The sequence below is a fragment of the Phalacrocorax carbo genome, chromosome 4 (assembly GCF_963921805.1).
Source record: "Phalacrocorax carbo chromosome 4, bPhaCar2.1, whole genome shotgun sequence".
Classification (NCBI taxonomy): Eukaryota; Metazoa; Chordata; class Aves; order Suliformes; family Phalacrocoracidae; genus Phalacrocorax; species Phalacrocorax carbo.
The window spans coordinates 15041179-15057947 of NC_087516.1; the positions used below are offsets into that span (position 1 = coordinate 15041179).

General features: G+C 43.8%; 1 protein-coding gene across 1 annotated transcript; it reads left to right on the plus strand.

Moving 5' to 3' along the window:
* Positions 1-7716: 7716 nt before the first annotated feature.
* On the plus strand, positions 7717-9610 carry DRD5 (dopamine receptor D5). Its single transcript, XM_009515056.2, has one exon. It carries the CDS (start codon positions 7717-7719, stop codon positions 9178-9180), a length of 1464 nt encoding a protein of 487 aa, XP_009513351.2. The 3' UTR covers positions 9181-9610.
* Positions 9611-16769: the final 7159 nt, after the last annotated feature.

Genomic DNA, 16769 nt, shown 5'->3' on the forward strand with positions numbered 1-16769 from the left:
GTGGGTACTTCATGTCTGTTTTCCAATAAATCTTTGCCTGAATGTCATTTCAACTGGAATTAAAAGCCAGTTCGTGAAAAGCGCACATAGATCACATAGATCCATTAATTCCAGGGAACCACATCAGCATTTCAATCAAAGCAGAGTGAAGAACAGCTTCCGTCCACACAGCCAGGATTATCAAGCATACTGTAACTTCTTTATTCTAATTTATTCTGCAATCAAATATTTACCAGGCTTAACTGAAGATCAGAAAGCTTTTTGAAAATGCACAGAAACAATTCATAACATATCTAGAGCTAAATCTACACTTGGTGTTTGGTTCAGACTTGAGTCCATCATTTTCTGAATTTAGTAATTTCACCTCTAACAAGCAATGACCATTGTAGGAAGATAGCAGCTGACAGCTATGAGGTAGTAAGCAACAGCTTCATAACAACGTCTTAACGGTAGCTGGTTACATAAGTCCCTTTCCTTGTCCCTCCCATTGCTCTTCTCCCAGGTATGAGGAACATTCCTGCAGTGATCCCTAGGTGGGATTTTCCATCACTGCCTGCTTGAATCAAATAGCTTCATTACCAAGAAATTCTTGAGTACGACATAACGCCAGTCAAACATACTTTTGAAAATATTCTTGAGTCTTTTTCCAAGCATCACAGTGTCCTCCTTCTCTCCAAGCCTTTAAATTTCTTTTCTTTGTTCACCATTTTGGAAAAACCTTTCCAGTGCAATAAAAGTCAAGAATGCAAGCTCCACTCTATCAAGAAGAGATGACTGTGCCTGCATTTGACATCAGCTCTGTGCGTAGGTGTGGCACCAACACTGAACTGGTGAGATGTGGCCATAAGTACAAGTAAGACCGGACAGGGGCAAGCCAGTCTGTGCACCGCTGGGTGGGGACCTGACACTGTGACAACATAAATTAGTGGGGCATAATTAATAGATCTAACGACCCAAGGATGGAAACTACCTCATATTCTGCCAAAGCAGAAATGAATGTTAAGCTTTTGTTCAACTATAATTCTCATTATTTTCTTTTATGCTTAGCTACAGCTAAAATAAAATAGCCCATCCCTCTTCAGGCCACAAATCTCAGTCGATCATACTAAAAGGAATTGCATTAGCTAGTTATTTTTAACTAGAAAGGCCATGGCAGCAACAATAAGTAGTTGCAAATTATTCTAAAATTAATATTCAGATCCAGATCTGGGTATCATTATTGCAGGCAATTAGTGCAATCAGTACAGCCTACATGCAACAAACAATTCACAAATATCAGATAATTTGATCTGCAATATTTTCTTTGATGAAAGCAGCTAGGCAATATTTCAATTGATAGTTTCTGTCCTTGGCATTTTTTTCTGCTCTAACATTTGGGAACCTGCTGCTCCCTACAGCAACTCTTTTTGTCTTGGATCAATACACAGTTTATGTTTCATGATGCCTGGCCTGCATACAGTTAAGTCTGCTGAATCCCTGAGGCAAAAAATAGTCTTTAAATATACCTTGAAATTTCGTATATATAAAAGTCTTCTGATGGACCAACCCTGCCAAAATAATATACAGAAAATCTTTCCGGGTTCAGTTTCAGGAGAATGGCAAACCTAGACACACTGCAGGATGAAATGTCTCTGCCTAGCATGGAGAAGGCTATTTCTAATTCAGAGTAAATAGATATTGCTGTCTCATGGATGGACAGAAGAATACACTTTAGTTTTTCTTTGTCAACCCCAGTACAACCCTGTCTCGTGTTGGCAGATTGATGTCTTCATCAGCAGTTCCTCTGTGTTGTGTAATAGCAGTAGTAGTCCTATGGATTATTGCAATAGGTATTTAATAAAGAATTTGCTAATCCTTATTGCTGATATTCTGCTATGGAGATGAATGGGAGCTGTTGATACTAAAGCAGCATTTTATTTTAAGTCTTACTTAAGGAAAAAAAAAAAAGCAGAACTAAGTAAAAGCAGTCATTTACTGCTGTTTATCTCAAAGTGATAAAGTTGCTCATTCTTACCACTAGTGTTTCAAAATGTGAAGCTGGAATTCTTCCCCCAAATAAATCCTGAACCACAGAATCTAGCCCTGGTCCCATACGACTCTTAAAAATACAGATCAGAAAACATCAGCTTTAACTGTTGACACACTTGTAAATATTACCTTGCATTGTGTTTTTCTGTTTAGCACTTGCAACAGGCTGTCCTGCGAGGATACAGCTTTCCCAGCAAAGCAGCCGAGGTTTGGGGGTCCTGCTTCCCAACCCCATTCCCTTCCATCCAGCAGCTGCCTTTTGGGAGGAGGGAAGCCCAGTGATGTGTTACTGTCTGACCCTATGAGACATCATCTGCTTTCCTTGAGAGGCCAAGACCCAGCTGCTGACTTCTGTCTTCTCAGTCCGCTTTTTCTATCAGACTTAAAAGTCTTCAAAATTAGTGTCTGCTTTCATTCCAGAAATTACTGTTCATTTGATTCCATAGGGGATTTGGTTTTCCTACTCATTTGGTGGAAGACAGTGTCACACTAAGCTAATGGACAGCGTAAAATCCTAAGATAAATAATGTCGACTGCAAGTATTCAAATAAAAATGATTAACTAAAAAAGCCTGTAATTTACACATTCAATATAAAATTCATAGGTCCTGTTAATATAAAGTGGGTTAGAGAAGCAGAGAAATCAGAACACTGAAAAGAAATTTGTTTTCAAGTTACTCCATAGGCAAAATCGTTATGCTATTTAAGCCAGAGACAAAATGACAGCATCTTCTTTGGAAATTAAGCCCACCTGATTTTTATTTGCAGTTTGGTAATATAGTAGACAAAAGACAAAATAAAAATCTTTAAATGTTCAGTATTAGAACGTTACAATTGCTTTTTTCATCTTGATAGTTTTCTCAGAACAGATATTCACCTGAGATGGAGCCATGCACGCCCGGAGAATATGAATAACATGCCCAAATTGTAATATTGTACAAATCAGTTTCTTTTTTCATCTTGCTTCAGATGTCATTGACCTTTAGTAGTTGTTCATCTTGTGATCTCTTGCTGTATTAGCTGTATCTTCTGTAGCCCCTGAAAAATAATGATTCTAATTTTTAGTATATAATTATGAATAACCAAATATACAAGATAATATTTTATAAGATAAAATTAACTACGATGGTCCACTAGGAGAACATATTTACAGTCCTATCCCCTTTGCTTTTGGTTTTGGCTAGCATTCATCTCTCATCTTTTACCATTGGTTTAAATGAAGTCAGGCTCAGTATGGATAACAAAAAAAGGAAAATTTTGGAAATCTCTTCTGGTACCATCAATTACTTCACGTTTTCACCCAGAGAGTGATCAATAGCTTATGTAGGAACCGTATCACACTCATTACAGAGAAAAAAAAAGCAACGGAGATGCTGGGAAGACTGTTCATTCTGTTGTATATGGTTAATTAATACTATCCATCACAGTCCCTAGTCAACAAAAGCTTGAATAGGTTTTAAGGCCAGCAGGGATAACTGTAATTGTCTAAAATTATTTTTCCCACAACACAGACTACAGAATGCTGTTTGGTACCATCTGAAACAAGACAGAGCTGGGGGGGTGCGCTGAGGCACAGTCTCCCTCCAAGAAATGCATTCAGCCTTGGCTTTCAGACTGTAAATGACAGTAAACCCATTACAACCCGAAATCAATTGCATCAGCCATTAATCATCCTCACTGTTAAAAATGTGCACCTTGTCTATACCCTGATTTCTCACAGATTCAGTTTCTAGCCACTGCAGTTTTCATCATCTTACCTGAAAGATGAAAAGTCATCTATTATCAGAAAACTTTTCCCTCTGTAAGCCATCCCCAGCTGTTCCTAACCCTTCTGGTGCTCTGTGCTCAGCTAAGAAAGTTTCCCAGACATAATTCCTGTAACGCTTTTCTGATAACTTTCCAATTGCTTGTATTTATTTGTATTTGAAGCACCAGCAGCAGAACCAGACCTCATCCTCCAGGATTTTTTCTGTGCTGAATAAATCGATGATGCCAGTTTTCTCCTTTCCTTCCTCAATATACACCTGCATCTTTGTCCATCCCTGTGCAGTAAAGCATTTCAGTTTCAGTGAGTAAAACTGATGGACCTTAAGCATGTGTTCAACGATGCTCCTAAATATAGATCCACTTGAGTGTACTTCTATAGCTGAGAACATGTCCAGGTACTTCTCTAAATTGACCGAGTATACAGTGACTTCTAGCCTCCTCCACCTCTACCTCTACCTCTTCTTGCCTGTTTTAGAGCCTAACTGTAATGGGAGGTTTTTGCTGGGACGTCTTTATAGCCTAAACCTCAGTGGTACATCTATGTCTATGCATTTTGACTTGCTTTTGGCATTAATTATTTTTTATGCCTTTACATTGAGTACCTCCTAGATGAGAGAAGGTATGAATTTCTGAGTGTTGTCTATTTTTACATAAACATCATTCGGCAGAACAGCAGGTCTGTGTATTTTGAAATGGAAATAGAATATGTGGCAATGAAGGGAAAGAGCTACATTTCTAAAATCAGGAGCTGCAAAGGTATTTTTTTTTTCACTCAGAACCATTGCAATAGCAGTTAAATTCCATTACTTCCAATCTGCCAGCTGTGAGAGAGAAGTGCAATTTTAACAGGTGAATAAAAAAAAAAACCCGAGACAAAGATCTGAAGAAAAATCACAAAAGCCATTACAAAGATGATTTCAAGATGAAAAAAACCCACCCCAAATCTCTCAGCAAGTGACAGCTGTGGTTTTAATGGACTGTTCTTAAAATGAGATTTATATGCAAACTGCCTACTGAAAGTAAAAAAGAGGAGGCGAATAACCTATAAATGTTAAAGGTTTTTATCTCAGGCTCAAAAAATGTTGATGGCAATGGATGGAATATTACACCGTACCATAAATGTCCCCATTACATGATTGCTGCTCTGGCCTGGTGCTGCTAAGAATGATCTGGTACAAGCGCTGCAGCAAAGCAGCGGTCCTGTTGCTGGCTCCTGCTCCGCCTCTTCCCAACTCACTGCAATCTATTAAAGGGGGGGTGTGTGTGTGTTCGTGTTAGTCTCTTACGCCACCGCATCAGAAACCAATATTATTTTCTACTTACATTGATAATATTCCCAATCTCCTAGTGCATTCCTGTGACTTGAAAGAAAGTTTTGAGTGCGCATGAAATGCTGGACCGACACTGAAGACTCTATCTCCAGTGCACCTATAGCTACAGGTGCGTCTTTGGCTGATGAAACTTCCCCCAGCCCAACGACAAGTTTTTTTCCATAGGTATCTCTTGTGAGCAACGTCAGTTCACACCAGCTGAAATTCAAGAACATTTGCTGAAGAGTAAATAGGTGGGAGAGTATATTATACCCTCTAAACTGTGGGTTACGCAGGAGCCAGACAGCCAAATGCAACACTTGGCCGATAAACAAGGTACTTCGGGAACTCCTCTCTACTTCAGGTCTGCCTATTGCTGACAGTAGTGTAGAGAGCATAGTAAAACTTCATTCCTTATATGTCTGACAAGTGAGCTCTGACAATTTTTGTTTCGATGGGTTAGCATCTTTCCCGGCTGCTTGCACCTCCTCTCTGCCTGACTCCACCACCCACAGCAGAGCTGGCAGCAGATAACATATGCCTGCACCTCTGCTGCTCCCAGCCGCAGCCCAACATCTTCGCTTCCAGCACCGGTGCTGATAGGTACCAACGTGGGCATGGTTCTGCTGTGTTGTGGGCAGGCTATGTTCTTATCGGGCTACCATTATTATTAAGCGGACAGATACGTACAGATATGTTTACTTAAATAGCTAATGCATACTGACTGCATGCATGTAAATACATACACACCTATAGACACCATATTATATATAATTTGTAATGTGTGCTGATGGATCTGCTCGTATATACACGCTCACACCTCTACACCGGTGAAGCAATGTGTATAAGCTAAACAAGCAAATCAGATCATTGCTTTTTTAAATAAAGTATCCACATTTCTAGACCAGCAGCTTCGACACGCACGTGCACCAGTACTTGTGCAATTTGGTCCCTCATTTATACAAATTGTAGGAGGCACTGCTTAGGAAAGCAGGGTTTGTGCAAGCAACACACTGCCTCAGTGCCTCAGCATCGCAGCTTTAGTCACGCTGTTTAGAATTCAGTGGTGACAAAAAGCTAAATTCTCCCTCCAATATTAAATATAACTCTGCTTAAATGTGGAAAAGCAGTGCCAATTTCTTAAGCGAGAGCTAAAGTGAAGCTCCAGTTTTTCTTGTGACAATTTTAGAAAATTGCCTAAAAGGTTGCAGAGCTTTTTTTTTTTTTTTTCTTTTTCCACTCTTTATTTAGTAACTCTAACACTTAATCTTCCTTCATGTCACTGCAGATCCAGTAGGGTATAGCGAGTCTTGTCCGTCCCCATGTGCCTGGAGAAGTAGCTGGAAAGCCCCCAAAGAGTGGCTTTCTTGGCCCTTCTAGTGCCTAAACAGGCTGTTGAGCCAAGAATGGGTTTGATGCCTGTCAACGGTTTTAAAAAAGAATTAAGTTTTGGAGAAACTAAATCCGTAGTATTTTTAATAAAAATCACCGAAGCTCGCTCTCTGAAGCACAGGCACGACACCCGCGCACGGCGAGTCCAACAGCGCAGCATCGCGGCGGGGCCAGCCGGGGCCGCGGCTCGTCTCCTGGCGGTGCCGGAGCGCTACCGAGAGGAGTGATTCACCCCAAGGAAGAGCGGAGACGAGAGAGAACCGGATTTCATTTGCCGGGTTTCTTGCAATGCATCTCAGTCGTTCCAGCAGAACCTTGTGGAGCAATGACCAATTTAGGCTACGTTTCCCACCTCTGTGGAAGAGACCCGTCCCGTCCCGGCAACTTCCAGCCCCGCTCGCTGCCGGCGAGAGGCGAGCGAGCTGCGGCCGGCCCCGTCCCGGCAGCCCCGCTCCCCCCCGGGGATGCTGGGGGCGGGGGGGCATTCCCCGGTCCTCGCGGTGCCACCGCGCTTTTCCCTCCAAAACCACCGCGCAGAGCCGCTGACGGCTGCACAAGATCGCGAGGGTGACTGTTTCGGGAGGCAGCGCCGCGGGGCGGCCGCCCCCGCCGCCCGCCCCGTCCCGACCCCCGCCAGCAGCGCGGCCCGCCGGCCCGGACGGGGCCTCCGTGGCGGCGGAGCATGCTCAGAGGGCGGCGGGGGCGGGCGGGCCGGCCCGGGGAGCGGGCAGCGGGGGGGCGGGCGGCAGCGGGGGCGCCGGGAGCCCCGGCGGGCGCGGGCGCGGGCGCGGGCGCGGGGCGGGCGGAGCCGCCGGCCCGTGGGGGAGGCGGCCGGGGGCGCGGGGCCGCGGCGCGCAGCGGCCGCCTCGAGGAGCGGGGCGGAGCGGGTACCCCGAGCGGGGGCGCGGGGCGCAAGCGGGGAGCCGCGGGGCGGGTACCCCGGCCGGGTGCCGTGGGGCGCGGAGCAGGGACCCCGCGCAGGGGGACGCGCTGAACGGCGGGGCGGGGGGCGCAAAGCGGGAGCCGCGGGGCGCAGGGCAGGGACCCCGCGCAGGGGGACGGGCTGCGCGGCGGGGCGCCGAGCCCGGTGCGCGGCCGGGGCGGGGGTATCCGGCAGGGGTGGCGGCGGGGCGGGGGGGCAGCGGCCCCATGGGGCCGGGCGGCGGGGCGGCGCTGGCTGCTCGGCGCGTCCCGGCCGCCGCCGCCGGGAGCCGCCAGCCATGCTGCGGGGCGGCCGGAGCCCGCTGCTGCCGGCGGCGGCGGCGGGGCCCCCCGGCGGGGCGCGGGGGCCGGCGGGCGGCCCCGGGGCGGCGCAGGTGGCGGCGGGCAGCCTGCTGGCTCTGCTCATCCTCTGGACCCTCTTTGGGAACGTGCTGGTGTGCGCGGCCATCGTCCGCTACCGGCACCTGAGGAGCAAGGTCACCAACATCTTCATCGTGTCCCTGGCCGTCTCGGACCTGCTGGTGGCTCTGCTAGTCATGCCCTGGAAGGCGGTGGCCGAGGTGGCCGGGTACTGGCCCTTCGGGGCTTTCTGCAACATCTGGGTGGCCTTTGATATCATGTGCTCCACGGCCTCCATCCTGAACCTGTGCGTGATTAGTGTGGACAGGTACTGGGCTATTTCCAGCCCTTTCCGCTATGAGAGGAAGATGACCCAGCGGTTGGCTCTGGTGATGATTGGTGTGGCGTGGGCTTTGTCTGTGCTCATCTCCTTCATCCCTGTTCAGCTCAACTGGCACAAAGGTGAAGATGTTGGGGCTGCTGCTGATGCTGCAGATGGATTTGGCACTGGCTGGGCAGCAGCAGGTGCTGTCACCACCTGGGCGGAAGATATGAGCACGACGTGGGTGGCATTAGCAGGAATGAGACCCTCTGATGGGACCTCTGGCAGCAATGATTCCCTCACTGGACCGTCGGAGAGCTGTGACTCCAGCCTCAACAGGACTTACGCTATTTCATCCTCCTTGATCAGTTTTTATATCCCGGTGGCTATCATGATAGTTACCTACACTCGAATCTACCGCATTGCCCAGGTGCAGATTCGGCGTATCTCTTCCCTGGAGAGGGCAGCTGAGCATGCACAGAGCTGCCGGAGCAGCCACGTTGACTGCCACCATCACACAAGCCTCAAGTCCTCCATCAGGAAAGAGACCAAGGTGTTGAAGACTCTCTCTGTCATCATGGGCGTCTTTGTCTGCTGCTGGCTGCCGTTCTTCATCTTGAACTGCATGGTTCCCTTCTGCGAGAGTCCACCCAGTGACCCCCACGCTGGCCTTCCCTGCGTCAGTGAGACCACCTTTAATATCTTTGTCTGGTTTGGCTGGGCTAACTCCTCGCTCAATCCCATCATCTATGCCTTCAATGCTGACTTTAGAAAGGTCTTCTCCAACCTCCTGGGATGTGGTCAGTTTTGCTCTAGTACTCCAGTGGAGACTGTTAATATAAGCAACGAGCTTATCTCTTACAACCAGGACACCCTTTTCCATAAGGAGATAGCGACTGCTTATGTTAACATGATCCCAAATGTGGTTGACTGTGAAGGAAATCGCGAGGACCCTTTTGATAGGATGTCCCAGCTTTCCCCTGACCACGAAATTGGCACTGATTCCGTCTGTGAACTGGACTGTGAGGGGGAGATTTCACTAGGCAAAATAACACCTTTTACTCCAAACGGTTTACATTAAACTGCATCCTGTCCTGGACAGTTCTTCTTGGATTATACAACAAAATACTAGCACTGAGTGGAAAAACCTGCTTGATTTTATGCTATCATTTGGTCAGTCACTTCACGCTTAACTCACTTATATGTGTAGCACTTTGCAGGGTGTGGGCACTGTCATACAGGGAGCTGGCAGCACAAACTTAATTCAGCACTTCCCCGGGCTGAGAGAGGACCAGGCAGTTGTGCTGATTAGCTCTGGTGAGGTACTGTGGTATAATTACAGTCGGCTCATGTTTATAGCGTGTTTGCAAATGAAAGGTGCCGTTGTCAGTGCTAAGTATTACAACTTCTAAAATCAGGGACAGATGTGGCTGGCATAGACTTTAAATAGAAAAAAATTCTAGGCTGTTTGTTCAGATCTTACGTTTCATTTTCTCTGTTGCTTTTTTTTTTTTTTTTTTTTAAAAAATAGAAGTAGTGAGGTGAGGATTTGGATGATTATTTAAATGCCTGCTTCTGCCAAAATGGTTTATGTGAAATCCATGTTCTCCTAGGCGGTGTTGTTGCCTATGATATCCTTGCCATGTTCCCAGATGAATAAATAAAAGTTACATTGATCAAGGGGTTATTATCTGTCATTTAGCACCCTGAAATGTTTACAACATGTATTCAAACTTTAATATTTCTGTTTGAATGATTAACAGCTAAACCCTATTATTTTAAAAGCAAAATAGTCTGTATAGGAAATACAGTTTTTGAATAAAAGCAAGGCTCATAGGAATGATTGACTTAAATGGACTCTTATATGGCTCTGCTTACAGCTAGATTTATACCTGGTTTTCTTTATTATTATAACTGTGCTGTCCCTTTCTGCAGCTGAGAATAGCAAGTATACATACCTACAAGCTATTAAAACTTTCCACTTAATTCTATGCTTGAACTTATTTTTTAAGGATACTGTTAATGAGAAGAGTTTGGTGATAGAATTAGGAGCTGAATGTGTCTAAGAGCAATAATAATGTTTGAAAATCATGCTAATAATCAGCATTTCCCAATGCAGACATTAGAGAACTCATTCAAACCAAGAGAAGAAAAAAAAATGGTGTTGATGTATTTTTTTAGTTATTTACTTATTAACCAGAACTTAAATATACTCTAAGTGCTTTGACTTTACAAAACATTTTAAAGCAGTCTTTAAAAACTGTAAAAGAGTATTTTAAGCTCTGTTTCTATTGAAACATGTACATCAGATGGAATATTTTATTTGGAAACATTTGTAAGCTTTCAGCTCAGAAATCAGAAGTGACCTTCTTTCCAAGACAAATGATCAAAGGTAGTGAAAACAATACCAATATTTATTTCAAGTTTTGGCTTACAGAATGAACAACATTTGAATTCATTTGCCCTTTAAAAATACGCATGCTGTGAGCTGAGCAGATCTAAATTGAATTGTAGGTGTTAATTCAGTAGCACTCCCTCCTAATGGCCCTGACCAGCCTCACCTGGAACCTCCCCCCATCCTGCCTAACTGGGAACTGAAGGCCTTTGTATGATGTCTGGGGGAAAAGCAGGATCTGCACGCTAGTCAGCATGCTTCAGGGGAAGTCATTTAAGCAGGTGCTGGGATCTGTGAATGTTACACACTTAGGATTGGGCCTTTTTGGAAGTCAAGGCCCTAATAATGGTTTGGGGATTGTCTTACCTCCCCCTGGGATACAGGGTGGAAGAAGTGCCAGAAGGATGTGGCTGAAATCCCTTTGTGGTTGCCTTTGCTGCAATCTGGTTTTGATTGCAAGCAACGTTTTGTGTGTGTAGTCTCTGATACTAATTGGTTATATCGTCATTTTGGATTATCTTTTCCATTGCTTGTCACTGAAGATTGATATCTACCTGAGCATTTTTCTTGCTGTTGATATGAAATCTCAGGGTAGTATCCCATTACAGCTGTCCTCAGAGAAGGGTATTGTAGCTGTGGCTTAGGGCAGCTTGAAAAACAGCAATCCCATGCCCGGAACCATGTTCAGCCTTCTAATGGCTTGTTATTGAGGGTGAGTATGTTATCGTTTCTCTACTAAAGCAATCATATGTTGCCAGGAGTTAACCACCATTTTAGCCCTGCTGGTTGGATGAACCTGCCCAGAATAAAATAATTTTCCCAAATAAAGATGAAAGAAAGTGCTTCTGGTGGTGCAGTGATGAATTATCCCAACCAGAATTTAGATTTTTGCATTCTCTAGTTATTACTCAAATTTTGAGCCTAGTACAGCAACAGCATGTTAAACTTTCTGGATCTGTGCAGAAAGCCTGTGATACCCAGATGCAAGAGGTGCAGGCACCTGGTGCTGATTACAGCTTCCAGGGCAACACCTATATTTTATCCAGTTTTGTCCGTATTACATCAGAAACAACCCAGGGAAATGGGGAAGGGAAAAAAGATTATCTTTTCCTGCGCACCTGCATGCCACCAGGCTGTGCAGTGTGATGCTGTGTACAAGATGCTAGCGCATCCCCCTGACAGGTGTTTTTCTCCTTGTTGAGGCAAGAAACCCGCCTGGGTTTCTGGAGTAAGTGGGTAGGCTAATGCTGGGATGCAGGAAGATGACACCTCCATCAGTGGGTTTATGTAACAGCTGTGCAGAGAATATTAGAAACAGTCTTACTCAGGTCTGAAGGAAGGCAATTTTAGCCTGCCCCCAGAGTTTGGGAGCATGATTAGGACAATACAGAAAACTGGTCAAATTGCCACGTTCCATCACAAATTTTTAGTTTATGTCTTCAGTTGGTAAATGATTTCTGGTGATGGTTCTACAATGTAATCTCTCTTTGAAATATGTACCTGTCGGGGGCTTCATCCTTTGGAGCCTAGGAGCATCAGAAAGGGAACATTTCTGCTTGGAAAGACTGAGAGAAGGTACTTCTTTGCTAGGAGCACAGGTTGACCTTACAGATCCAAAAAAACCCTGTTTTTCTTGAGTTGTAACATAGGGATGATTTGTTGCTTTTTAATGTGTCTTAATTACTTGTCACTGACAAAGCTGGCATATTCAGAATTCATAAGATACACTTTTTAGAGAAATGTGTATCTTGCCTTGAACTATGAAAAGGGGCAGACTGTTTTACTGAGAACATCTCCCAAAAGATTGTTTTAACTGGTTTCTCTCAGGTGAAACTGCTGCCCTACTTTTAAAATGGTTTCCCTCTTAAGGACTAATGCATCTGCCTTAGCTGTAGAGCAGAGTTCATCGGAAGTGCAAGTAGGTTTTTATAATCCTCATATCCTTGTGGTGTCACTCTGGAACTCATCTGTGCCAGTGGTTTTGTGCCTCCCATCATGTTTTCTTCCATGAAAGTCACCTTGCTCCTGCCATGCATTTTACTCCCTAACTAAGCGTGATCACTCGCTGCTAGCTCAGGTTTTTGTTTTGGTGTTTATTTTTTTTTTGTCCTTTGTACTTAAATGATTTGAATGTATGGTGCAGTTTGGCTTTAAGTCATTGTTACTTAATCTAGACCTTCAAGATCGCCAATTATTTTCAGTTTCTGTTTTGTGTTATTGTTTATATATCTTACCTCACAATATGTGTCATTGTTAAATTACCCCTGAGCCAGCCAAGTCTTCTGTTATGGCTTATTCTGTTTGTCCTGGATAACTCCATACTAGAGGAGGGTCAGTATATCAGTAATCTGTATGTTTTCTGTCTGAGTTAACTAATGACAGAGGAGTTCGTTTTAATGAAAGAATAGAACATGTGAAGGTACATTAATTCATTTTTAAGAAGCTGGGAGATGGATGACATGAAAGTACAGAGTTTTATGTAAAATGCTGCAAACACCGTGAAGACTCTTCCACCATTCAGCAGCCCCCCCCCCCCCCCCCCCCCCCCCCCGTGTTTTTAACAGCACTGGATTTAACAAGGAATGGTGGGTTGTATAGCCTTGGGTTTTTTTTTCCCCCAAGCTGAAGAAATATAGATTACTTTCTCAGAGGTGAACAGAAACAACACACTTTTCAAAGGGAGAAAAGTTACAGCAGTATTTTTGGGGAGGTTTGGTACTTTATCTGTTTGCTTTCATTGTTTTTTGCTTTTGCCAGCCACACCTGATGCGTCTCTGCAGGGAGGCTCCCTACTGAAAGCTCCTGTATTTTTGTAACATACAACAAAAAAAAGACTTCAGAATTAGGAACACTTCTTGTAGAACTAACACTAAGCACAATCTCACACCGTTTAGGAGTCAGTCATGTATAAACTCAGCGTTCAAGAGACTGACAAGACTGGAGGCAGTGTTCAGAACATGCATCAGACTGGAGGTTTGAGAGGTCACAAGTCCTTCAGCTGCTTGTATGTGCCAAAATTGCCACGCTTAATACGGAGGGCATTTTCATCCCTGTCACACAGAAGGCAGGGTATACACCTATGTTGGTGTTAATAATTATGCAGAGATTTTTCTTTCCTCTGAGGCCATCTTTGCCATTGTTTAATTGGATTCGTCAGATCTTTAAAATTATTCAGTGCCTATTTAGATCAGTAGAAGACTTCAATGATGGATGTGGGCTTGGGTCACAGAGCAATGAAGTTATTTCTCCTGGCTTCTTATGAATATTACTAGTGGTATTTGCTGCTAGTGGATGATGACATGTGAAAGTTGGCATGCTGAATAAAATACTTCAGCAGATGATACACAGAAATAATTCTTTTATTCAGATTTACTTATTTGTTTTCAAACTTCAGGACACTTCAAACTTACCAGGAGCTTCACAAAGCCCGCACAGAGCATCTCCACTTTGATCATGTCTCAGATCAGCAACAAATTTTTAGTACCCTGGTAACTATATAGTGGACTATGCTTTTATGAACAGAATTATGACTCTGTAAGTTTAAGCTGTTGTTTTCAAAGGTGAAGGTATACTTTTGGTCTAAAAGCACAGATGTACACAAAAATATCTATAAATTAGGACATTTCCATTATTAATGGAGCATTAAAGATATGCCTTTTGTTTGTTGTAGCAGTGGTAAGATTGCAGTAAGCAATAACGGGATTGGGGTGTTAAGAGTGGAAATACAAACAGTATTATGATCTGAAGCAGATGATGAATTGTTTCTTTCAGGAAGACTCCTGGCTCTCCCAGGATAGTTTAGTTTAACAGAAAATTAACAAGATGATTTTATCTTGTCATACGTCTAAATCCATTCTCATTTGTGACTGGAGATGACATTCAGTAAGATTTATAGTGGACAGATAGCTGTTTTAAGGAGGCTAAATATTTTGATGGAGCTAATCATTTATATCACAGCCATCACAGCCACATTTGTGAGTTTTGCAAAATACAATGCAGTAATCATAAAAAATTCCAGTCCATGAAAAAACTTCTTCCTATGAATTGCTCCTTACTTTTAAGAACAAATACTTGTTTCCTTCGCTCTCATTGCTACCAGAAGATGCTTAGAATGCTCTGAACCTGCTGCTAATAATCTGCTGATTCACATTAGGAGGAGGATCTGAAAAATTAGAAACAGCAGCAACGTGTACAGATAAGTTCAGTTCTCACGAAATCGGTCAGCGTCTGCCAGCCCTTGCAGGGGACTGTGTGGCAGCGAGCCATTCCCTCTGATGCACAAGCACCTCAGCTTTGACCACAAACACCAACTCCCTAGACCTGCCTGCATGGTAGACCCCTCGCTCCCAAGGTAGATGCTCAAAATCTGCACGTAATGGTTAGGGAATCCAAACTTTTTAACAACTGCTCTGACTTCTGTTTACTACATGAAACACAAACCACACTTTTCTCTTTTTAGATTATACTGTGAAATAAGTGATTGCAAATGACATCTCTTTGGTGTAGCCTCTCTGGTTTAGCTGCTGCCTGGCTAGTGCTTGATCGGATGTGGCTACGGTAGCTGCTTGGGGTTTAGATATCTGAACTGCACGCTTGTTGTAGTTTAGAGGCCTCACACTGAGTGGAAGAAATCCTAAATTCATATTGTTTTCTGGAGCCCCTGAGGAGCACTGCAAAGCATAGTCTGGTGGTTGGAGAACAGAGACAAGCCTTGAGCACAGCCTGAGCTTGGTTGCTTCAGAGGACATCGGAGAAGTGCAGCTCACCTGCTGCAGTTTTTGAAAGTGTCCCTGGAGTGAAATGTTAACAAGGAAGTTCAGCATGCCCTCTTTTACCCTTTGACCTAATTTTTCCAATCTGAGAAGTTTTTAGGAAGATTAAAAATGTACTTTCCTAGCCTTTGGCCTTGACCTTTTGCTTTCTCTGTTAACTTCATATAATTATCTCTGGGGAACAGAAGCTCCTGGCATGGAGTTAGCTGCGTGGGTACCTCATCGTCACTAAATCTGGAACTACCCCAAGCTGCACTTAAATTACATTGTCTCCAGCCCAAAGGGAATCCTTTAGATCTCTTTTTTTTCCCTCCCCCAAGCGACAACATTTCCCTCCTTAACGCAAGATTATTTACCTGAAACATAATTTAGAGGACAAGTGTAAATAGACTTTTTTTAAAGCTCTTGGGAATTTTGCATGATTATACAAAATGAGAATGGAACAGTGTTAGACATGGAGATAAACAGAGTTTTTTCTAAAAGGTTTAATTTTTGGCTTTTTATAGGAATAGAGGAAGGACGTTTTCATTCTGAAGAGTATATGCATTTGATTTTATACACTTGCATACGTATGTTCTTTTATATATACACACATATATATTTCATCTTATTTACAGGGTAATTAAAAATATTTCTCCCTATAAAAATACTAAAGGTACAAATTCATCCAGAAGGAAGCAAGTCAGATCTTAAAATTTTACTATTATTCTTTCATCACAGCAAGCAAATACAAGTGCACAGTCTGTCCAGATGTTCAAAAAGCATTTTGGCTGTTGAGAATATTTGAAAATCCAAACTTGAATTATGCATTGAAAGGGAGTGTACAAAATTCTTTCTCTCAAGTATTTTATATTCAAAGCACTGTCTTCTTTGCAGTGTGCAAAGTGTTTCTTCTTCATCAGAAGATAAACCGTATTGCGTAACCTTTCAAAACCTCCATTTAGGTAACACAGTGTCTGAATTTTAAGTGGCGTCTTAGGTAGAAGTGTTTTCCGTATTAAACAACTACTTTGATAATTCAAATAATGCCCTGCTCTTAAAAATAATACTGCAAAGTGTCAGGGTTTCATAGGTCAAAGGGGATAGAGAAGTGCAAATTCGAGGACCAGCTCAGCAGCACTGAACAAAGTAGGTAAGATTGAATGCCCTGGCAATGGCAGAGCCATGTCTGAAGACAAGGAAGACAATAGTTGGGTATGAGGCAGGGAGAGAATTTTAGGGAGGAATAAGAGAAACCAGCGGAGGGTTCAGGAAGGCAGACATTTGTTGGTGGTTGAAGAAGGCAAGGTAGCAGGAGGAATCGATATGGTGCCAGGTGGCTGAGACAGGGGTGATAGTAGAGGTCAGTAGGTTTTGGAGCGAGTGGGTGAAAGGGGGCTGGAAGGGGTCAGGATGGGGTCTGAGTGGTGGGCATCCCTAAGGGCTCATGGGGCCTTGGGGGGCTCTACAGAGATGGGTGAGATTTCTGTGGAGAAGCTGATGGAGGAGGGCTGAGAATGGACA

Excerpts from the sequence above, each read along its gene's own strand:
- DRD5 (XM_009515056.2), top strand. The coding sequence starts at position 7,717 with ATGCTGCGGGGCGGCCGGAGCCCGCTGCTGCCGGCGGCGGCGGCGGGG.